The sequence below is a fragment of the Acanthochromis polyacanthus genome, chromosome 15 (assembly GCF_021347895.1).
Source record: "Acanthochromis polyacanthus isolate Apoly-LR-REF ecotype Palm Island chromosome 15, KAUST_Apoly_ChrSc, whole genome shotgun sequence".
Taxonomy (NCBI): domain Eukaryota; kingdom Metazoa; phylum Chordata; class Actinopteri; family Pomacentridae; genus Acanthochromis; species Acanthochromis polyacanthus.
In genome coordinates, this window is record NC_067127.1 from 21,179,744 (window position 1) to 21,201,330 (window position 21,587).

The 21,587-nt window shown below is 39.4% G+C and overlaps 1 protein-coding gene across 3 annotated transcripts in view; it reads right to left on the reverse strand.

Moving 5' to 3' along the window:
- Positions 1–21,587, reverse strand: part of hspa12a (heat shock protein 12A) — a 70,181-nt gene that overhangs the window by 38,313 nt on the left and 10,281 nt on the right. For 2 of the 3 annotated variants that reach the window (XM_022194331.2, XM_022194329.2), the window contains exons 2-3: positions 3,455–3,531; positions 2,645–2,772 (exon numbers count right to left, since the gene is read on the reverse strand). In XM_022194331.2, the coding sequence (XP_022050023.1) occupies positions 2,645–2,772; positions 3,455–3,531 (205 nt within the window). The remainder of the gene's footprint in view (positions 1–2,644; positions 2,773–3,454; positions 3,532–21,587) is intronic. The other variant, XM_022194330.2, reaches the window with a different exon arrangement.

Sequence of the window (21,587 nt, forward strand, 5' to 3'; positions counted from 1 at the left end):
TGCGAAAGGCTGCAAATTAGCCAAGACTAAAAAATAGATCAAACAGTGTACTTACACTAACTAAAGTTCAGAAATGAGATATATAACATTGCTGCTATATAACATTTGCTGCTTTGTCAGTCTGCTGAAGTGACGCCATTCTGTCATTCAGACATGCATCACTTTTACATTGATGGTCCTCATAGCTTCATGCAGATGGCACAGTGACAGAGATCCACAGGACTACATTCATCATACATGCATCCCTGGACAGTACATCAAGTAGTGTATAATACATAATAATGTACATATAAAAGACTAACAAACTGACTAAACCATTAACAGCCTTGTTATTTCGTGATTTCCCAAACACTGAAAATTCTGTCCATGTGTAATGATAATCTCCAGATTACTTTACCAACAAAGACAAACAAGAAAAGCACTCAGAGAGCACAGTGCTCTGCCAAGGCTGCTCAGTTGTGTAGTTTCCGATAGATAAGTCTGTATAAGTCAGCAGCGGGGGATTTGTTTTAGGATCGCAATCATGTGATCATCAATAGGCAGCTGATCTAGTCTTCACTTGTAGACATAGTTAGAGATGTCGTGCCAGTAACTTGCAATGATACGAAAATCTTTAACAAATCTGTGGATCCAGACTATAAGCTACATCACTGCCAAAATTTATTGAGTTGGTCCTTGTGTCATTTCTGACCTTCCCTGAAAATTTCATCCAAATCCGTTAGTCCGTTTTTGAGAAATGTTGCACACAGACAGATTCAGACAAACTTACGCCAATCATCAAAGAACTCTGCCGCATTCCTTGTAGGAGTAAAAGTATCACTACAACTGTGTTTTAGTTCCGACCTGAACAAGAGAGCACCCGCTACGTACCAAATGATTTAACTGACAGGTACACAGTATGACCTGCTGTTAGATGCTGATCAATCCTCTGCCCATTTCAAAAAATAAGGAAATTACCGCTGTTGTTCTACATATGTAAATACACACAACACTCTATGGAGAGGTTCATATAGATCCTGCTGCTGACCGATGATGCAGGTTTTTATTAAAGTCAGAAAATACTCCTACAAGCAGCTGAAGCAATAAACTGAACTTCAGCTTCTGTTACCATCTTGTCAAAGCCTGGATTTTATTAACTGCTGCTGGGCCTGATTGACCTGAACGGTTACACATTCTGTCTTCTTCGCTGTAGAGCAAAGTGAATGAGAGGAGTGTTTGTGATCTTGGCACCAAAGTGTGCCTTGTGCTGTTGGTGATGTTTTCAGAACAATTATGGTGCTGAAAAGCCTTTCCTGAATCACTTCACGCAACTCAAAGTGCATCACTTGTGTGTGTTTTTCAATGCGGTTCAGAATTATGTAAGTAATATGGATATGTTACTGGGTCCATCCAAGTATGACTGCCATTGTGACTGTTAAGGAAAAGTGAGTGAGTCAGTGTGGGCAATCAGACATGAAGCTGATATGTTTAGATGCCATCAGATTAATGGATTAAGTGCATGTCTGAAAGGCGCGTAAGATCATTAGTTATTTTTGCTACCATCACTGCAACCAGCAAATATCAGTGGGTAATGGCATTACCTGTGTGGCTTCTCAGTTGGAATTGTTGATAGTTCCAGTGCCTGATATCAAACCAATGTCAAAACATATATTTGTTAACATATTTTGAAAGATATTCATGTTTCTCTGCTAACCTCCTTTTTATTTAACAGAAGCGACTTGAGTGATCTTGGCATACTGTTGATCATTGGACTGAGTCATGCTAGCTTTCCCCTCTCTGTTTCCAGTCCGAGTGCTAAGGTAGGCAACTAGCCCCATGCTAAAGCTCTGTAATTCACACAAACACGACAGATACTAATCCTGTCATCATATTGTCTGAACAAAGGAAAACAAGCTCATTTCTTAAAATGTTGAACAATTCTTTACCAAAATCGAGGTTATTAACCTGCAGTCACCTAGAATCTGCTGATAATAGTGATGAGATCTTACTGCTTTTAATTAGCTGCTACTCCTGTACCATGTATATCTCATGTGAACTCATTGTTCTTGGAAAGATTGCTGCTAAATGTGCTAAGACCATCTTCAGTTTCAAACAACTCAGAAATGCTGTAATGCACCATTAGTCTGACCATTCACAACCACATTTTAATGTTCAAAAGCACAAAACCTTCCCAGGACTCACAACAGTTAGACATCATGTATCATTATCATAGACAACATGTTCAGTGCAAACAGCATCAAAGCAAATGTAGCAGTGCAAGTTAATGGAATTCAGGAGAGGCGAAGTCCACAAAGGGGGGCATTTCCAATGCAAGAACCTTTTGAGAAACTCAGGTCTTCAATCTGTGCTTCCACTGGCAGAACTAGATTCTAAAATGAGTCCTGAGCAAGAACATCCTGTTTGGACAGTAATATTTTATGAGGGTTAAGGATCCGTTGGACTTAGGCTAGCACCACTTGCACTTGTTTTGGTATTTTCAAATCATCTGAATGACTCCTGGATCATTCCGCTTTGCATGCAGGCTGCTGTTTTAGCATGTTCAAAGCAGGTAGACCACTATCAGGAAAGTAACAGGGTGTTGGTGTGGCTCCTGTCCACCCCCACACTTGCCTCTGTCAGCGTCTGCATTGCAGTGCTGGCCTACCTCATAGTGTGAATGCACTCTGGCTCCTTAGTGAAGGCGTAAGCATAACCACTGGATGTAGTGCCAAAATCAATGGCTACCACCACCACAAAGGACGGCCCTGGTGGTACCTGGTCTGTGTCATTCTGCTATACAGAGAAAAGAAAACACAGTGTGATGGAATTAGGGCATGTGATTGTGTGTTATGAGATATGCTTCAACAAGAGAGTCACACACAATACAACAGTTCAAAACCGTGGGTGAATATCAGTAAGATTTTAAAAGAAATATCACAGGATACACTGATGTCTATTATTGTTTGAACTGCAGCGTAGTGGTATCCTTAAAATAACCATATTATTTAGATAGATACAGAATAGCAGAATGGTAGAGGAATCAATGGTCCAGAAAGTATTTTTCTTCCTGTGCACGATGTCCTAATCATTGTTTATTTTTGCAGTGATTCAATCCAGTTGTCCTGTTCTGGTCCTCTAACATTGTTATGTAAAATACACAAGTGAGGAAGCGAAAACAATGAATAGCTAAAAAAAAAGTGAAGAGCAGGCAGACCACACACTGTGTCTTTACATCACAATGAAAGGGAAAGAACTGCTCCTGATGTACAGCAGAGATTAAGTACAGTATGACTGTCCAAAGACATAGTAGTCAAAGAGTATATGACAAAAATATTTTGTTAAAAGATTAGCATATCTAAAGTCAGCTGTGCTAAACCTCTGCTAACAGAAGACCTAACATGTCTGTAGATCATACACGGCCTGCAGTTACAGCAGGTATAGATACAAGTTTATGTGTACAGGAGAGCTGAGTCACCTGAGTGTGTGTTGGAGACAGAGGGGTAATTCCAGGGTCACCCATGCTCTTTGCTGGAGAAGGATTGGCCATTGCATCTGTAGAAGGAGACAGACAAAGATATTTAGGTCACAATCCCCCGTTTAACTCTTCAATCAGTCATTTGTTAAAATAACTTACACCTTGTTACGTACTAACACATTAGCACAAATGTTACATTATATTTGACATTTTTAAAACATCAGATGTTTTTTGTTGTCACTGTTTTGTTCATATTTCCATTATTATTATTTTTCTTTTACAAAACTCTGTTCAATGTTTCAATACTTATTTTAGGCAAACATCACAAAAACTAAATCGAAGAATTCTTTCCTCATTAAAACACATAGTTACAAATGACTTCTTTTTATCTGCATTAAAATAAAGCACATTAAATAAACAATGTTTTTGAAAGCTTGCATGCAGTGATACTAAAAATAGGGTTTGAAAGCCAAGGCTGCTCAGTCATCGTATATTTTCTGATGAGTAAGTCCCGATAAGTCTGCAGCGGTGGATTTGTAGTATGGATTTATTCACTTGTTGTCATAGTTACAGTGATGCTGTGATGCTATCTCACAATGATATAGAAACCTTTAACAAATCCATGGATCCAGACTATAAGCCACATCACTGCCAAAATCTGATCACTTGGTCCTTGTGTCATTTCTGACCTTCCCTGAAAATTTCATCCACAACTATTAGTCTGTTTCAGAGTAATATTGCAAACAGACAGACAAACAGGTGGACAAATGTACGCTGATCGTCACATAACTCCACAGCGTTCCTTGATGGAGTAATAACAGCAGCACTTTTTCATGCACAGATGCACGTATTTGAAGCTTGTACTTATTTATAATAATTTCGAGATGCACATCTTGTATGACACAGAGCTCAGTATTGGTCACACGTATAGATACCGGTGCCGACAAAGTGTTACTATCAACAAAGAAAGAAACTCTTGATGAGTAAAAACAACCTGTTAGCTCTAGCCCCATTAGGCAGAACAGACCAACCCAGTTTAGGTCCGGTTAGCTGTCCTTCTGGTAATCAGCTTTAATCCATCCATCACTAGACCACATGTTCTGTGTTTGAGTGTAAAAGCTGATTATCAACATCAGAAACATTCAATGAAATGATCTTAACTCGAGATCCTCTTACTTGCTTTTTCCATGGTGTTTAACAGATACTTTACTCAGCTGTCAGAGACAAGAGACTAAATGTACACCAGAAACAGACATGAGCTGTCTGTGAACAGTACACCAAACCAGTTACACCAACCACCCCAAAGAGGTCTAAAGCCACAGAGCAGAGGATAGATGACTGAAGAAAGATTGGCTGGGTAAAGACAGAAAGGTGCAATGAGCTCCACGCATACGCAACAAACACACCTGCGATGATGTGACAAAAGTAGATCAAATGATGAGGTGTTTGCAACCAGACACAAAGAGGTGTGATTTAAAGTCAGAAAATGACACACTTTGTGACATGCTGTTTGTCTTTCGGCTGCATGTGTGCTTACTGTCTGGTTGTGTTGGTGCTGGTAAAACCTCCAAAAAAAAGAGTTAGAAAAAAGGAGGTCAAGCTCAGAGCCAGCAGTAAGACTTAGAGTGTTTTTCATCATCACTACATCTGCCCACTATTTCTGGATTTGTGGATGAATCATAGAATGTTAAATGCAGACCTCCTCAGGAAAGGGAGAACATGCCCCTTCTAATTTTTAAGAGCCCTTTGATAAACACCCGTAAAACATTCAGCTTCCTTTCCAAACAAAATCCTCTTATATGAAAGGCTAAAACAGAGAATATTTGTCTTTTTTTGGTAATGAATTAATGATCAAAATACTTGAAGATACACTTCCTGTGGACTGACTGACCAATTAATTACAACTGCGCCTTCAGTCCTAGTAGCAGAATAAGATGCTATCAAGACTGATTGGTCAGGTTCATAAAGATGTGCATCCTCAGTTTGATCTCATGTGCTGGCAGGAGGGTTTTTCTAATGAGTCCCGCCAATCATCAAACATGATAAGTGAGGAGGCTCAGAAGCTGAACTGAGGAACTATTGTGAGGTGGTGTTTGCACAGTGGGTGCTGCCAGCTGAAAGTGGCCCAGAAGCAGGCACCGAACACCAAATTACTCCAGGGACTCTGTCCTGCTGCTGACCCTGAACTCTGTAAACCCACATGTAAATGGCCGAGCAGTGAAAGGATGACTGCTTTCCTGGTGCCGAGCTCCAGACTGATAACATCTTCTCCATTCAAAGAGCAGAAAATGTCTGTTGCACATGTCTTTAAAACACAATGACATTTCAATTGAATTGGAGATTGTCTCCCCATTTGCCACCATCATTTTCATTAGTCTGGCTTAATAGCCTTCACCGAAAGTGTTCTTTGAACGCACACAATAATAATACTCCCTCGACATATTGTAAGTGTCTGGCAGAATTGTCTCACAACGGGACATCATGTTATCCATCCTATTTTTCCACCTCGCTCACCCTTTTCTCTTGTCCACCCCTACAGAGTGGATGAGTGGTCTGAAGACCCATAATACACTTTGCCAAGCAATTACGGTGCAGAATTACAGACCACCTGTGGCTATACTCCATCTAGCCGCCATCCAGCTCAACTCTCTGCGGCCCCGGAAGCCCACTCCCAAAATCACCTTTACAAGCTGGAGTTTTTATTCCCAACAATGGCCATAAAAATCAAATCACGATTAGAGAAGTAAAGTGATTGTAATCTTGCAATAAATAATACCTCAAATGCCGTATGACTAAGGTTTGGCTCAGCCGTTCTTTCCTTTTGTGCCAGCGCTAGTTTGTTTACCTGCATGCAATAAGAAATGTTATTACTGAGCTTCTAAAGGCAGCTGTGTACCGAGGATGCCAACTGATCACCTACAATATACAAATACATGTATGTATAAATACCACAGTCTGAATAATGAGACGGACCCATTAGCTTAGCATAATCATAGAAATAAACACAACAAGGCTGATTGGAATGACATACGACTTAATTATAGTACTTCCTGTAAAGTCAGATGACTGTTGTTGCAGTTCTTTTACACTGGGAATAACATGAATATGTGTATAAAAAGTCATACTAATCTGTGAGGTAGATGTTGAAATATGTCACTGGATAAGTAAGATTTTGACCTGCTGGGGGCACTACTGTTTTAATTTCCAAAAATAAATACTTGAATTGATAACGGAGACAAACAGGTGACGGTTATTGGTAGCATGCTTGTGTGGATACAGACATACTACTTTATGAGGTGATATGAAAGGACAGTAATATCGCTCTGTCATTGCACAGACTTTACCACAACATCTGAGACTTTCTCTGTCCTGTTACTAACCTTACTGGAGGCTCTGTGTCTATTAAAGCATTTTGTACAGTACCCAGAGGACAGGGTTGCAACATACCGTGTAAGCCGGACATCCCTGGTTCAGTTGCTTGAGATCTTTCCTAAATATCTTTCTCTCTCCATGTGTTTTTTCATTGTCTAAACTCACTTCTGCTATTTTTTTCAATACAAATAGAGATACAAATATAAATCAGTGTACTTATGAACTGAGAAGTAACGTAACAAGATTACTAACGGTTCTGAACAGCTTAAATGGCACAGGTGAGAGCAGACTACTCTCCATCCTTTCCAAAAAGTGCAGAAGGATGAACAAACCTGCACTGCAACACGACGCAAAGATTCTTATTTTTCTCCTCTCAGCAAGAGCAGCGACTTCCTGTAGGCATCACATTCCATCTATTTCCCAAATGACTTTTAGTCAGAGAATGAGCCTGTAGAGCACGTTAGGAAAATGATCAGGCACTTCTGTTTGAAATATAAAGAAAGGTAAAAAGCTTTTAGAAAGGTTAAAATAGCCCACATGAGGAAAGACGTGACGATGACATTGATGTGCTCTTTGATCTGTTGAACTAAGGTCACTTTCAAGAGCATCTGCTGGATGTGAAAAGCAGAAAATCCAATACACACTTCTAACCTGCACTCAAGGAGGACAGTATGTCACCTGTAACCTTTTAGCCACCATGACCCAGACAGCAGCCGCCACCACCAGACGAAATAAAAGTCTAGTAGAAAGTCTACCTAAAAATTCACTTGCTTTACACACTACTTAGTAATGAAAGCAGAAATGCACTATGTTACTATGATGACAAACAGTTTTTGTTGACTGTAGATCAGCATTAGTGAATGTACATTTCTACAATATTAAGGGTAAAGTCAGCTTTTCTGATCTAATTCATTGACTAGCTCCTCACAGTCTGCCAGCTGCCTGTAAGCATTAAAAATATCACACTCAGCCCTAACTCTGTAAATGGGAAACCAAATCTATCAGTCTATTGAAGTCTATTAGACTGATCCACACATCCAGTTTGGCCATTAAATGTGGTGAGGATACAGACAAAACTGTCCCTAGTATCCACTGTGCTCCAGCAAAGGCCAAAACCACAATTTTTGGCCCAGCAAAACCAGTAAAAGAATGCAACATTTTCAATCTACGGTTTTATTAGAGCTGCAGAAACTTCTTGCAAATGTATATATTTGGTTGTATCTCTAGTTTCAACTACAAATGCAGTCTTTGGTCAATATTTCACCAATTTCAATAGAATTTGATGTGTGGTAAGTTAAGGTAGCTTTTTTATTTGCTATATTGACAAAATGGTGATGTGGATTTATTGTCACAGTAAATGGAAAGATTCATAGTAGAGGTGGAGGCAATGACACTTATTTGTAAACCACTGCATATTTCCTAAATATTGATATATGATTGCACTTTGCACACAAGATAATATTTGCGTTTTTATATCTTTCAGTGCTTGTGCCATCGTTATGTCCCAGCAGTCATCAGTCATCCAACATGTCCGTTAGTGAGATCATACTGACACTTTTACCACTTAGATGCATTGGTTATTTTTTAAATAGCAGTAGATTGGTTCAAAAGTTACAGCCCCTATATGGCAAACTATGGTACACATTAAAAATGATACTGATTGTAACCTTTACAGAGTGTAGTATTAAAATTATGTTTTTGCGCTTCACAATTTTTAAAAATCATTTACAAGTGTCTTGTTGGTTTTTTTTGCATAAAATCACTTTCTTTTGCTTGTTGTTTTTTTTTTTTTTTTAGTTACACTTGCCTTCCCTAAACCCAAATTAGACATGGGTGTTGCTCAAAGCTTGCTCCACTCTACTGTTTTTGGGTCGAGTAGTTGGAGAAATGAGGTGTTTGCACCGATTTTGTGGGAGTTTTTCAGTTTATGCAGCGTTAATTTTATACCAACTTAAGATCTTCAAAGGTCATGACACCTTTTTTCTTTTTTGCTACAGCAGCTCAAGGCCAGTGTTTTCCAGGAGAGCGTGTGTTTGTGTGATCTTATGGCCTAACAAGCTGGATGTTTTTCCTGAAAAACAAAGTGTGTGTTCATAGCACCACAGACAAGGCAAGTAAAGTAACAGAATAAGATTCTCTCATTATTCCTTAGATCTCTTATGATGCTAATTTGATGTAGTTTTTGGTCGCTCTTATACTCTAGTTCAGCTTTTGAATATTCTGATTCATGAATGAAAGAAAAACTAACTTCTTATCAAAACCATCCAATATCTGAACCAAACTTGCAATTCAGGAGCTGCACCACCATGTTGTTGTGACAAGCTAATAGACAGACCATCACTGTGTCTGCATTTCTTCATTGTAACAGTGAGACAGTGAAGCACATGCAGTTGTGTTACTATCTGCATTGTGTTTGGTGTGCATGTGTGCTCACATTTTATACATGTGCAGTCCACATGTACAGTACATTTTTCCTCACTGATTACTACAGAGACTTCTGAGTGGAGCTTTATGTACACTTGTAGGGGACAAAATGTATGATATAGGTTACAATTACTGTTACGCAATCATGATTAATTACATTGTTATGTGCAAAACTAAATAATGAATTGAAAAAGTCTATTCTGCACTATTTTAAACGTACGGCTATATGAACAAAAATGCAATAACATTTGGTTTGCAAACATTTTAAACAAGGTGCTTTTAAACAGCAGTGTTCCCTTTACACAGTAGTAGTTCAAATATTTCTTGCAAATCTCAACTAAATATTTATGTAATAATTATGCATTAACCTTTTCTGTACTTTGTTACAGAAAAATTAGTCACCCTCAGAGCACACAGCCATAATCATAACATTATAGCAGGAAACAGCAAGTTAATGTTCTTAAATCTGTTTTCTTTTATCAACAAGCAGCATAAACAGTCCATGTTCAGCAGCAACTGGCCCTGTTAGAGTGAGGTGAAAAAGTACACAGCTGAGACTGACTGCAGAAAACAATTTAGTCTGTGAAGTCCATGTTTGTACTTCTTTTGGAGGTTGAGAGGGCTGGATGTTGATCGGTACTTGGGATGGCAAGTACCGATCAACGCATGTATGAGCAGGTTGAGGCTCACACAGGCCGTCATTTATTGTGATCCTAAGAACGTTCTTCAGACCAACAGATCTTCCACAATACTAACCAGAATGCAGTCTATAGCTAACTACCTCACTGTGGCATTTGTTAGCTTGTCTTGCTTTAGTTTATCTCCATTTCTCCCACACGCTGCTTCCAACCAGTCTGCCGAAGCCTCCCTCCACTGTTTGGGTGAGACATTATGACACCCATCCCAAGTACTGATTAACATCCAGCCCTCTTGTGATCCATGGTTAGTCTGCCTGAGGATTCAGAGCCAGCCACTTTCAGAAGAATAATTTCAAAAACGTGCGATAAAATAATTGCCGGCGTTAATGTGATAATAACGTGATAAAGTGCGTTAACTTGCCCAGCTCTAGTTACAATAAAATACTGTAGCCATTGTAGGCTTGCTAGGACTTGCAAAAAAAAAAAAAAATAATGTGTGCATCCTGTGGTGCTTCATGAGCTGCTCCAGTGGATCCTGCACACCTGACACTTTCTCCTGTCTGATATAGTAAGTGACAGTAGAGGATGAAAGCTTTATGTAAAAGTAGAGGAAGAAGCAGGTACTGTGATATCAAAATGCATTTAAAAAAAATCTGCTTTTATCAGCTTGTGTTGTATCTTTAGATTTTTATGACAAGCTTCTACTTCACCTCAGTCAAATGAAAAACCTTTTCATCACAATGTATCAATGTTTTTATACATTTCTGGTGTTTTAATCATGTTTCGTTATACATAAATTTAAAATGCACACATAATGCACCAACAGACCTTCTATTTACACAGGTATTTAACAGATCTCCATCCTCAAAATGTTTGCCAGGAGTTATTTTGCTTGTCGTCCCAGGTTATTGTAGCCTAGCCGCGCTAGACCCAGCTCTTAAGACACAAGGGTCTAGGAACGTTTGACAGGGAGGGAGGCGGGCTAAAATCACTCTGCAGCAATTGTGTAGGTATACAACCAATCAGCGCAACGAATAGGCTGACGTAGTTCCTAGAGCGCCGGCGGATTGTGGCTAAGTCCCATTAGCTTCCCAACCAGCGGAGCCAACTGGTATATTAAGGATTTGCCATATCCCGTCGGCATAAGTCCAAATACGTCTTTCTTCTCAATGAAACACTTCAGTGCCGTCCTTTGTTTATCTTTCAAGTTGAATTTTAGCTTCAAATCTTTAAGGGCTGTGGCCAAAGCCGAGTCGAAAGATAACTGTTTATTGTGCGCCGGTTGTTTCTGTCAGAATCGTCGCGCCTCTGTTGTCACTTAGTTACGCCCGCCTTCTGACTCTACACTTCATGGTGATTGGTCCGGCCAGTTTTAGGAGAATCCAGCCTCGAGCCTTATGGAGGGTAACTAGACCCACCCTGGCAGAGAATTAAATTTGTTGCCGTGGGTTGTCTAGCATGGCTAGGCTAAGGTTATTGTTGAAAGTAACATAAAATTAAAAGAGAAGCTCACAAAATACCTTCACTGTGCTATAATATGATGATTCTCACTTATTTCTCAAATCACAGGAGCCTTCGTTTTGACCAGGCTTGGCAGGCAGGCTGGGCTTCCAGCCAATCACGCAAGCAATCTAAACTGAATATACTGGGTCTGCCACTTAATTTTTGTGGACGGGTTGTTCATTGTATTCCATGGCTACAGTCTGTTCTCATAGTGCAGCTTTGCTATTATTCACTCTGTGCACTGTATCTACTTTAAATATTTTAAATTTAAAATGCTTAGAAACTTGTAAATAAACCTACAGAGAAAAGTCAAAGAAATGAAAAAAAATAGCAGCCTGCTGAAATGGTAAAGAAAGACTGTGAAGAAACACAGGGGCAGATACAAAGCAAGGCACTCACTGTTGCCTACAATAGCAGGAGAGGAGCCCTATTAAATTCACTGCAGCAAACTGAGAGGCACAAACACACACACAAAAAAAAATCGGCTATAAAAGAGCCACATTCATAAGGGGCGGCGGCAAAATGAGTTTGTAGAGTGAATGCTCTGTTTCTTCTTCCCATCTGAGGTCCCATTCATTAATGCCATGTAGAAAGAGTGACAGAACCCCCCTCCTGCACACACTCCTCTCTCCCCGGCTGACTGCATCCACTTGGCTGCCAGCCCAGACACACACAGGGCAGAAAGACAGCCTGACAGCAGCTGCAGCCACTACACAAGGATGTACATCCACACATGCTGGACTGCATCTAAAGCACACACAGGTTTGAAGAAATGCACAATAATGTTTTCCAGAACAAATGTGGAGATATTTTTAGAATAAAGTTTCTCACCACTGGAAGACCCTAAAATACATTTCTTCTGTAATGCATTATTTTCATGCCAAGTATCCATTATTGTTTCTGTAGCAGATAAATCATGTGAAACACAACGAATCTAGGTCTGCATTTATGCTAAAGGGATAGGAATGAAACAGATCCAAAGCATTCCACTGTCAAACTGGAATATACATGAGTCTGACTGTGAGGGGGAGTGCTCATTACGTGCCATGTCACACTGCTAGATTTTTCGCAGACCCAAATCAAAGGCCTGTGAATATGTATGTTCAAGGCGGAATTATTTATTAGAGAACACATTTTTTTCATGTGCAGCAATCTACGATCCCAAATGTCAGATGCGCAGTAATCATTGCAGATGTGAAGATGTAAGTGTTGCTTTTTCCTATAAAAGAACAAAAAGCTGTAGAGATGAGGCCACTGAACAAAATAAGCAGTTAAGACCATAGCTAAACTCTTTTTTTTTCAGTTCTCTTCATTGAAAAATATTTATTACACAAGTTAAAGGTCAAGCGTAGCAGATTCAGCAGCAACTAATGGTAATGTTGTATATAGGGCTCAACCAGTATGGATTTTTTGAGATTGATTCCGATTCCGATACTTGGCAGAAAAAAATTCTGATAACTGATTAATCGGCCAATTAATTTAAAAATATATATAATGAATAAAATAACTTCTTTTTTGGGATCTTAACACTTATGACAACAAACATGAATTACAGGCAGAACATTCTACTGTTTTACAATACTTTGTCCTTTAGTATTTGTGGAAATTTACAACAGAGAGGAATTTTTAAGTACAAAAACATGCAATAAAGCATTAAACCTCTGGGGAATTATATTACCTTTAAAAAAATCTGCCTATAAATGAGTTATGAAATACATCTTGTCTTGAACTTCTTGTTGCCGCAAATTTAAGGTAGGTTGTAGTACAGGTTCAAAATTTAAAAAAAAAAAACAACAGGTAATTGTGAGAGGAAATCAACAAAAACACTAAGATATTTCTATGGAGCATGCATTAATTTAGCGATCATTTGGACTGATGAATTTATCTTAAGATTTAGGCCACAGGTGTATGTTGTATATAAGCAACCTAATGAGTGAAGTTACTGGCGAAACATTATTTCTGCAGCCCTCTGATGGCCTTTAACGGTCAATCACACTTTCTCTACTCCACCATTTTATTTGTCATTAAATCACGACTCATACGAACCAAAATAAAAACCAGAGACACCTTTCTTAGATGTCTAAACATGTCGTCTTTGACAGAGTTGCATATTAAATACATAATGGTCACAAGTAGTTCAACACTAATGTTAATCCATGACAGTTGCTGAAGACAGACAGCACTGTGAATCATTTGAATAAAGCCCGTCCCCTCTCACATTGCTCCTCCTAAAATGCTCCTCAACATGCAGCTGATGGTGTGATGAACAGTCGTTCTGTATTCTCAAATACACTTATGTTATTTCTGCAGTTACTTCGTGGCTTTTTAGCTGTTAGCTATTGTCATGCTAGGTCGGCATAACCAAGGGCGTCAGTTTGTTTTTAAAAGTGGGGGGGATGGAGACCACAGCACTTGCAAAATGCCACAAGCTGGGCTCGAACTCACAACCACCGCACCAAAGGCGGAGGCTCAAGCTGTTGAGCTATTGGTACATGCAGGTAGAAGGTGTGCTGCGTGTCTGTGCAACTCTCGGTCGAGTGCGGATGGTGCGTTCAGGAGCGTCGGAATTTTCTATACTACTGAAAATAACTGGGTTTACATGTGAAGAATTTGAATGTGTTGGAGACAAAATGACCCCTGACAAAAAGTGGGGGGGACACGTCTCCACCGCCCCCCCCCTAAACTGACGCCTATGGGCATAACTACCATGTTATTGTGAACATAAACAGACAGTTGTGCCATCTTCTCATACTCCCGCATAAATCGTAGGGCGTTCATCTCAAAGTGCAGGGCAATATGTCTGTGTAGATTCTTAGTCATCCAGGTCACAGTAATCGTAGGAGCTTCAGTAGAAATCAACTAGACTTCTCTTGTAGGTTCTTGAACTATATCTGAGGTTGAAACCACCTGGCTCCTACACCTGCCGACACACGCCTGCTCCGTCACTCCCTCTCCTCATCAGGCTGTCAGCTAACTTTAGCCCCTCTCTCTGTCTTGTTTAGCATTTAGTGCTTGTGTGTCTTCATGCACCATTCTGTTTATTATGCTCTCCTGCCCTCGACTTTTCTATCTTTGCTCTGAAATCCTGGTTAGCTCTACCTTGTAAAAATGTGTCTGCATTTGCAAGATTAAATCTGTCTTCTAGTTTGGTAGATCCCATTCTAGTATTTTGTCCTTTCCTGGCTTCTGCAGCTATTTCTGGCTCTGTGTGAGCCCAGCAGCAGAGCCGGTCCTGACCTAGCACCTCCTGTTGTCACCATCCAGCATACAATTGCTTAATGACTTACTTTGCAGTCTAGTTGACCGCACTAATAAATCAAATGTCTCAACTAACCATTAATTGTCCAGTTTGATTTCTCAGATTACTCAGTTTTCCACCAGTCCACCAAGTCTCCCCTTCTTAGTCTGTCTACCAGGAAGGTCTTTGACCACCCTGTCAGAGGGCAAGATGCTAGCAACGGACTCATCCCCACTTGTCAAGAAACATACAACATGGCTGGATACACAATCGAGTTCCGCAACCTTAGCAACCAAGAGTGACTGGAACGACAAGGCACTCCAGACGTCTTTTATATGGGCCTACGAGACGTCCTCAAGGATGAGCTAGCAACCCAGAACAACGTCTCAAGTTTGGACCAGCTAATCTCGCTGGCCATCCGACTGGACAGCCGCCTCCAGGAAACAACATAAGGAGCGTAACCTTTGAATTAGCCCATTGCGTGCTTCCTGGGCTATGTCAACTCCCGAGGTGAGGTACGAATGGACCCCATGAAACTCTCCACCGTGAAAGACTGGCCCCAACCTGACAACTGTAATCACCAACCTCTACAGGAGATTCATACACCACTACAGCAAGGTTGCTGCCCACCTAACTGCCCTGACCTCCACCTCCAAGCCATTTTGCTGGTCATCCAAAGCCACTTAGACTTCAACCGTTGCTTCATAACATAACATCCTCATCCAGCCTGATCCTATCTTGATCCTATCATTGAAGTCAACACCTCTGACACGGTGTGGGGGCAGTCCTCTCTCACCACTCTCTCCAGGACAACAAACTCCATCTGTGCACCCAGGAGAAACCAGCTTTGTCCAATCACTTGTGACATCAGTTCCCCTTACCCTTCAGCCTTACATGTGATTCTGTGTAAATATTCTTATTGTAAATAAATGTATTTTTGTTTGAATATACTGTCTACTGTGTCTTTGTCATCTGCGTTTGAATCTCTGACCTGGTCTGTGACAGTACAGTCCAGCCATGATTAGACCACCAGAGCCTACATAAACTTATAATGGATAAGAAATTTAGCTTACATTTTTTTTCAAAGTTTGTCTGGTATAAATTAGACAGTGTCCTGACATTTTAAAAACAGACATGTTTGGTTATACAGTGTATTCTACTGCTAGAACTGCTTTTCTCTTTTGAGCACCATCAAAAGTAGCTGAAAGGCTATTGGCAGCCTCTGCTTGTAATGTACACTGGGGCATAAAGAAAGCTTTCTATATGTCCCTGGGTTATTAAGTTACTGCAGAAAACTTAACTGACAATTCCCAAGTAAGCTCTTAAGTGTTCTCCTCTCATTTATAAGCCTGGTTCATTTGCTTTCTGTTTTGGGGTATCCTGCTGTCATGCATGAACATGAGTTTAATGTTTATGTATTTTTGTTTGAATGCATTTATAAACATCTTAATGTGGCAAAATGAAAAAATAGCATAATTATATTATCTATATATAATTCTCTTGTCCATTCCTCTTTCTGCTCTCTGCTGAAAACAGAGACACAAGTTAATGATGATCTAGTCCGATAATCACAGTAAAAATCACAAAATCAGTACACTCTAACTACTGATTCTCACAAACAAGCCTCTGCTGGAGCAGCACAGAGATTGATGATGTTTGTAAGACAGAACACCACAAAGTGCTTATATATCCCAGTGCATTTATTACTAGAGTTTAAATGATTAACTGGGACTAAACATCATTAGAATGACAATCAAGATCATTTGTAGTTTCTCGAGCTAACTCATTCCCGCTGCCCAATGAGCTGTGACTAAACAATGTGGTTTCACCAGTCTGTTAAAGAGACAGCACTCAATCACAGAGAAAGGCCACTTTTACAGTAATGCTCCTTACAGCTTCACTCAGACGAACCCACTACAGCGATGGAGAGAGCCACTGTATGTGCAAGATTCACTTGTGAAACTGGACAGTGCATCAGATGGCATAACACAGAATAATGCTCTAATAAAGACAGATTAAACCTAAACTAAGAACTGGCTTATCAACCTGTCTGTAAAACTAATAGCTGAGTTTATTATCTTTAAACACAGAATTGTCTGTGATGATAATCTAATTACTACTTTAACAACAATAAAAAACAGTTGTGATGGAGCTTTGGAATCAACCTGAGAACACCCGTTACAATTCTGTCTTCAGTACAGTGAAGTTTCATTTTTATGGACTTCTCAATCTGTAATAGATGTGAAACTGCAGAGCAAAGTGAAGGAGAAAAGGGTTTTGTGATTGAGGCAGCAAACTGTGTCATAGGGTCTCTGTGATGTTTTCAGAACAATATTGGTGCTGAAATGCAGAAAAAAAACCTTACCCAAATCACTTCATACAACATTAAGTCTGTTGCTTGTGTTTGCCTATAATGAACGTAAAGGCGTTCATTATATACAAATATCATATACACATATATATAATCATTATATCATCATTATACACATTATACACATTCATTAGACACTCATGAATTTCACTTGCTGAAGACAAAACCGTAGGGAAAATGCCCCAAGACAGCAGTAGCAGAGGCCTGGCAGAGCATCATCAGGGACCAAACCCAGCGTCTTGTGATGTCTATGGGTTCCAGACCTCATTGACTGCAAAGGATCTGCAACTAAATATTAAAAGTGATTTGATTCGAGATTGTGTTAGTTTGTCAAACTACTTTTAGTCCCTTAAAAAGGTAGAGGGCACATATAAAATGTGTTGTGATTCCTACACCACTAAAAATTATGTCAGTGTCTAAATATCTATGGACCTGACTGTAACTGAAGCTCCTAAGCACCACCTGCTCAGTAGGATGATTCATGACTGGCAGCTGAACTTTCCAATCATTCAATTCTTCATACCAATTTCTTTCAAACTTGCCACACGTTTCCACTTCAAAGCAGACAGGCTGCACCTTTATTGAAACAGATGTGCACAAGACCACGAGGCCTACCGTTATGTATAACAAAGAAACAAGTACTTTTATATGAAAAACAATGAACAGACATGTCTGAGGGAGGTTCCTGAAGAGGTCACATTCTGAGGAAATGCCTTAAAACTCTCTGCTGAACAATGGCTTTCCTTCCTGCATGTCTGTAATGGAAAAAATGATAACAACAAAGGCTCCACTCAAATACTGCCTGATTACCGAAGACAATTGCCTTAACTCAGACTAGACGAAAATAGACCATTACTATTGTGTTGACATCCACGTCAACATGTCATTATCTGAAGTCAGAAACACAATTGGAAGTGTTTTTCTCTACTTGAGGTGTCCAGTGCTTTCCTGTTGTATCGCATGCCTCGATGTTTCAGATGTGAATCTGCAGCCATGCTTGGAATGTATGCATATTTGAACAGCCTATGAATTATTGAACAGCAACAAAATATTCAGCTTCATATTTTAACCCTCCATACAGCAGCATTTGATTGTTAGCTGATGTGTAGATAGCTAAAAAAAAAAGTATTTGATTTTGCTTCACAGTAAATGACAATTTATCACAAGGATCCTGCTCTTTCCTGTGCTGCCAACAGAATATCAACAAATACCATCAACAGATTCTTATATGAGTGTACTGGGATTGTCCAGATAGAGCTATAGGCCACCATAGGCAAGCAAGATGTTTCTCGTGTCTGCCAGACAAAGCTACATGTGTCCAATGGTCCAAACATTTGGGTCATAAGTACTAGATATTTGAAACTGCTGAGTGTTAGCCGTCACACCAAGAGATAGATACTGAACCCTGGTAATAAGTAAGTTACGGGGCGTAATTATTAAAAAAAGGGAGAATCAATAAGCTCTGATGATAATGGTTCTACAGCCATGGCCATAAGTTTGGACACAAGTACCATGATGCTTGTGAATCTTAGAAAATACCACAAAATTGTCACTTACAATACAGTACACAACTCCTGAGAACTATATTAAGTTTCATATTTGAAAAAAACATCAAAAGAGTTTGGTGTCATTTTGTTATTCTTACCAAATTTGGTTGTGAAAGTAACTGCATTTTTTGTTATTTTCTTCTAATATTATGTTTTGGGAACAAAGTTGTTCCAATTGTTGGAATTTATTGATAATATTATATCCCTTGTTGATTTGTTGACTAATTAAACTGGTGCTGTCAAAAAATATTAGTTATGTTCTGTAATAGATATCAAAACAGACATAGTAAGTCATGCTGTGTCCAAACTTATGGCCATGGCTGTATACACAATACTTTCAAACCGTAGGAAGATCATTGTATTGCACAATCTATCTCAACATCAGAGATGTGTCTGATGTCTATGTGTTATTGATGTTCTTTCGCTTTCTAAATCAGATTCGGTCACACAGCTCTGTCACTCACTCGCAGCTCCGTGCAGCAACACAGGTGATGAAAAAAAAACATTTAAAACTATGATAAACCTTCACTACAGTCAATGCATAAAAACATTTTTTGCTACAAGAGTAACAAGTTGTTTGTCACTTCAGAAGTCGTATGGAATTTTAGTTTTACCTTCAGAGCACAGAGCAACAACATTTAGTGGTTTGAGGGCTGCAGAAAAACCGTCTTATTTTCACTGTTTCACTAACTGAATGTCAGTGTTAGTGGTAGAAGAAGTACTTAAACTGTTTTATTCACTAAAGTTCTAATGTCACACAGTAGAACTTGTTTTTGCTTTCCATATCTAAGAAATGGCTATTGATAAAATCAGCAAAGTAACATTTAGGTTAGACACTTGCTACCTCTTATGGAGGAAAAAACATCTTTTTCGTTATGAGACCATATGAGGCGACAATCTTAAAAGTTCAAAGCAGACATGTCATACGAGGGTACATCAAAAAGTTCTCAGCCTCATCAGAAAACATCACAGGAGAAAGATTGTTCTTATAAATTCTTCACACAATTCTTCAACATAGTCTTTCACTTCAATTTACTTGGTCCACCCATTTTCACGCTTCACTATCCCTTTGCAGAAGCTCAAATCTTGAGTTTCCAGATGCTGAACAGCATGTTCAGTGTTTCTGTTTCTGTCACCTGTGCTGTTTGGATGGACACATTGTCCCGGAGCAGCAGCAGCCAGCTCAAAGCCTTTCTCCTCTTTTTTCTTTTAGTGTTTTAACTATATGGGTTTTTGTGGACAGTCACATAAGGCTTTATAGTACATAGTTATGCCCCTGACAGAAGTAGGCCCCTTGTTTCAGGGTGAGGCCAAGAACCTTTCATGTATCCTTGAATATACAATATATCAGTGATATGTGGAAACACTTTGACCGCTTTGATTAAAAAGCAAACACTGTTGATTTACTTAAATGTAAAACAAAAAAAAGTATTTGATTTTACTTCATAGTAAATAATAAAAAAGTGATTAATGGGTCACCAGAAAGAAGGTTTTCTCCACAAGGTGAGAGAGAATATTGTATCGAGAAGAATAATGTCTCTAGAAATGTGTCACAAAGCAGACTTCCTAACAATGTTTTGCTTTCCAAATGAGAGCCGTTTCCTCCCTCCTTCTTCACCAGTTCCTATCTGATAGCCTGTGAGAAGCACCTCCCCCATCCTGTAACTCCCACTCCTCCACATGGCTCATATCAGAGACATGACACAATCCTAACAACAGCCGCCTGCTCCAAAGCTCCCTACAACTTTTTGAACCATGACATCTTTTGGGAGTGGTATAATTGTTTCATCTTGTTGCACTTGATTTTGGTTGGGTGGGGGCAGTAAGTAGGTCACTTATGCTATGTGACGCAAGTGGTGTGAAGGTGGTGAAAACATTTTTTATGTAAATATGTATTTTTAATGACAACTTTTTTTCCAAAATATTTAAATGTGTATGAGCAAACTGTGGAGTGAACACTACAGTATATAGGGTCGCGAACAAAGTTTATACACACTTCTGAAGACCACGTATATCGTGGCAGTCTGAAGTTTCCAGTGACTCCTATAACTCATAGTTTTCTGTGATGAAATGACTGAAAAACATGCATCTCTGTCATACAAAACTATTGTGCTTTTTGGTTCTTTTGTAGATATATTATATGTCGTCTTCTACTGCTTTTGAATGCAGGATGTCTGGCAGACAGCCTTTAAAACATCTTACATCAGTACATTGTAATCTTATGCATGCTTAGTGTTACTGCACATAATTACACTGGTTCCATATTGAAGGGATACAGGAATTGCTACTAGGTCGGACTTTGGGAGATTTTTAAGTGAGTAGGAGTTTTATTTCGACATAAGACCAACACCCTAAACTGCAGTGAAGCAGTAAATTTCTGAAAGGGGCTCTGCATGAGGCACCATATGTAATCTAATGTGTTTTTCACTGGTTGCCTCTGTACTCCTCTAAATCTGAAATGACAATGACAAGCAGTTTTTGAGTGTCCATTATGCTCACTCAGTGAATGCTTTCCCTCCACTTTTCTCCTCTTTTTTTAACCATTGTTGGACTAATAATAAAAAGGTCTACAGCCTCTCCCCACAGCTAACTGGAGCAGGATGTAAACACTTCAAAATGTGGTTTAAAGTTGACAAAAACAAAGCTGGACACTGGACACGAGACACTTACGGTCTGGTCTGCCGATCTGTATGCATCACATAGGATTTATCGGAAAACTTGTGGCTAGGATGTTAAGTCACCCAACCCCCTCGACACCCACTATCAACTAAAACTCTGACACCCAACTCCCACAAAATTCACAAACAGATGTCAACAACTAGCAAAAGCCACTTCATTTACAGAGCACAGTTATGTAAATGAAGTACCTTTTGGTTTTCTATCACACCTATTCGAACGATCAGCAGCAGTTCATTTAGATACAGGTAACTTGATTTTTGTCAGAGTGTGCCTGATACAAATGAAACTTTGTGCTCAAAACTGAAAGAGACTAAATCAAGCATTACAGCACAGAATGCTGTTGTAATACACTGCAATATAC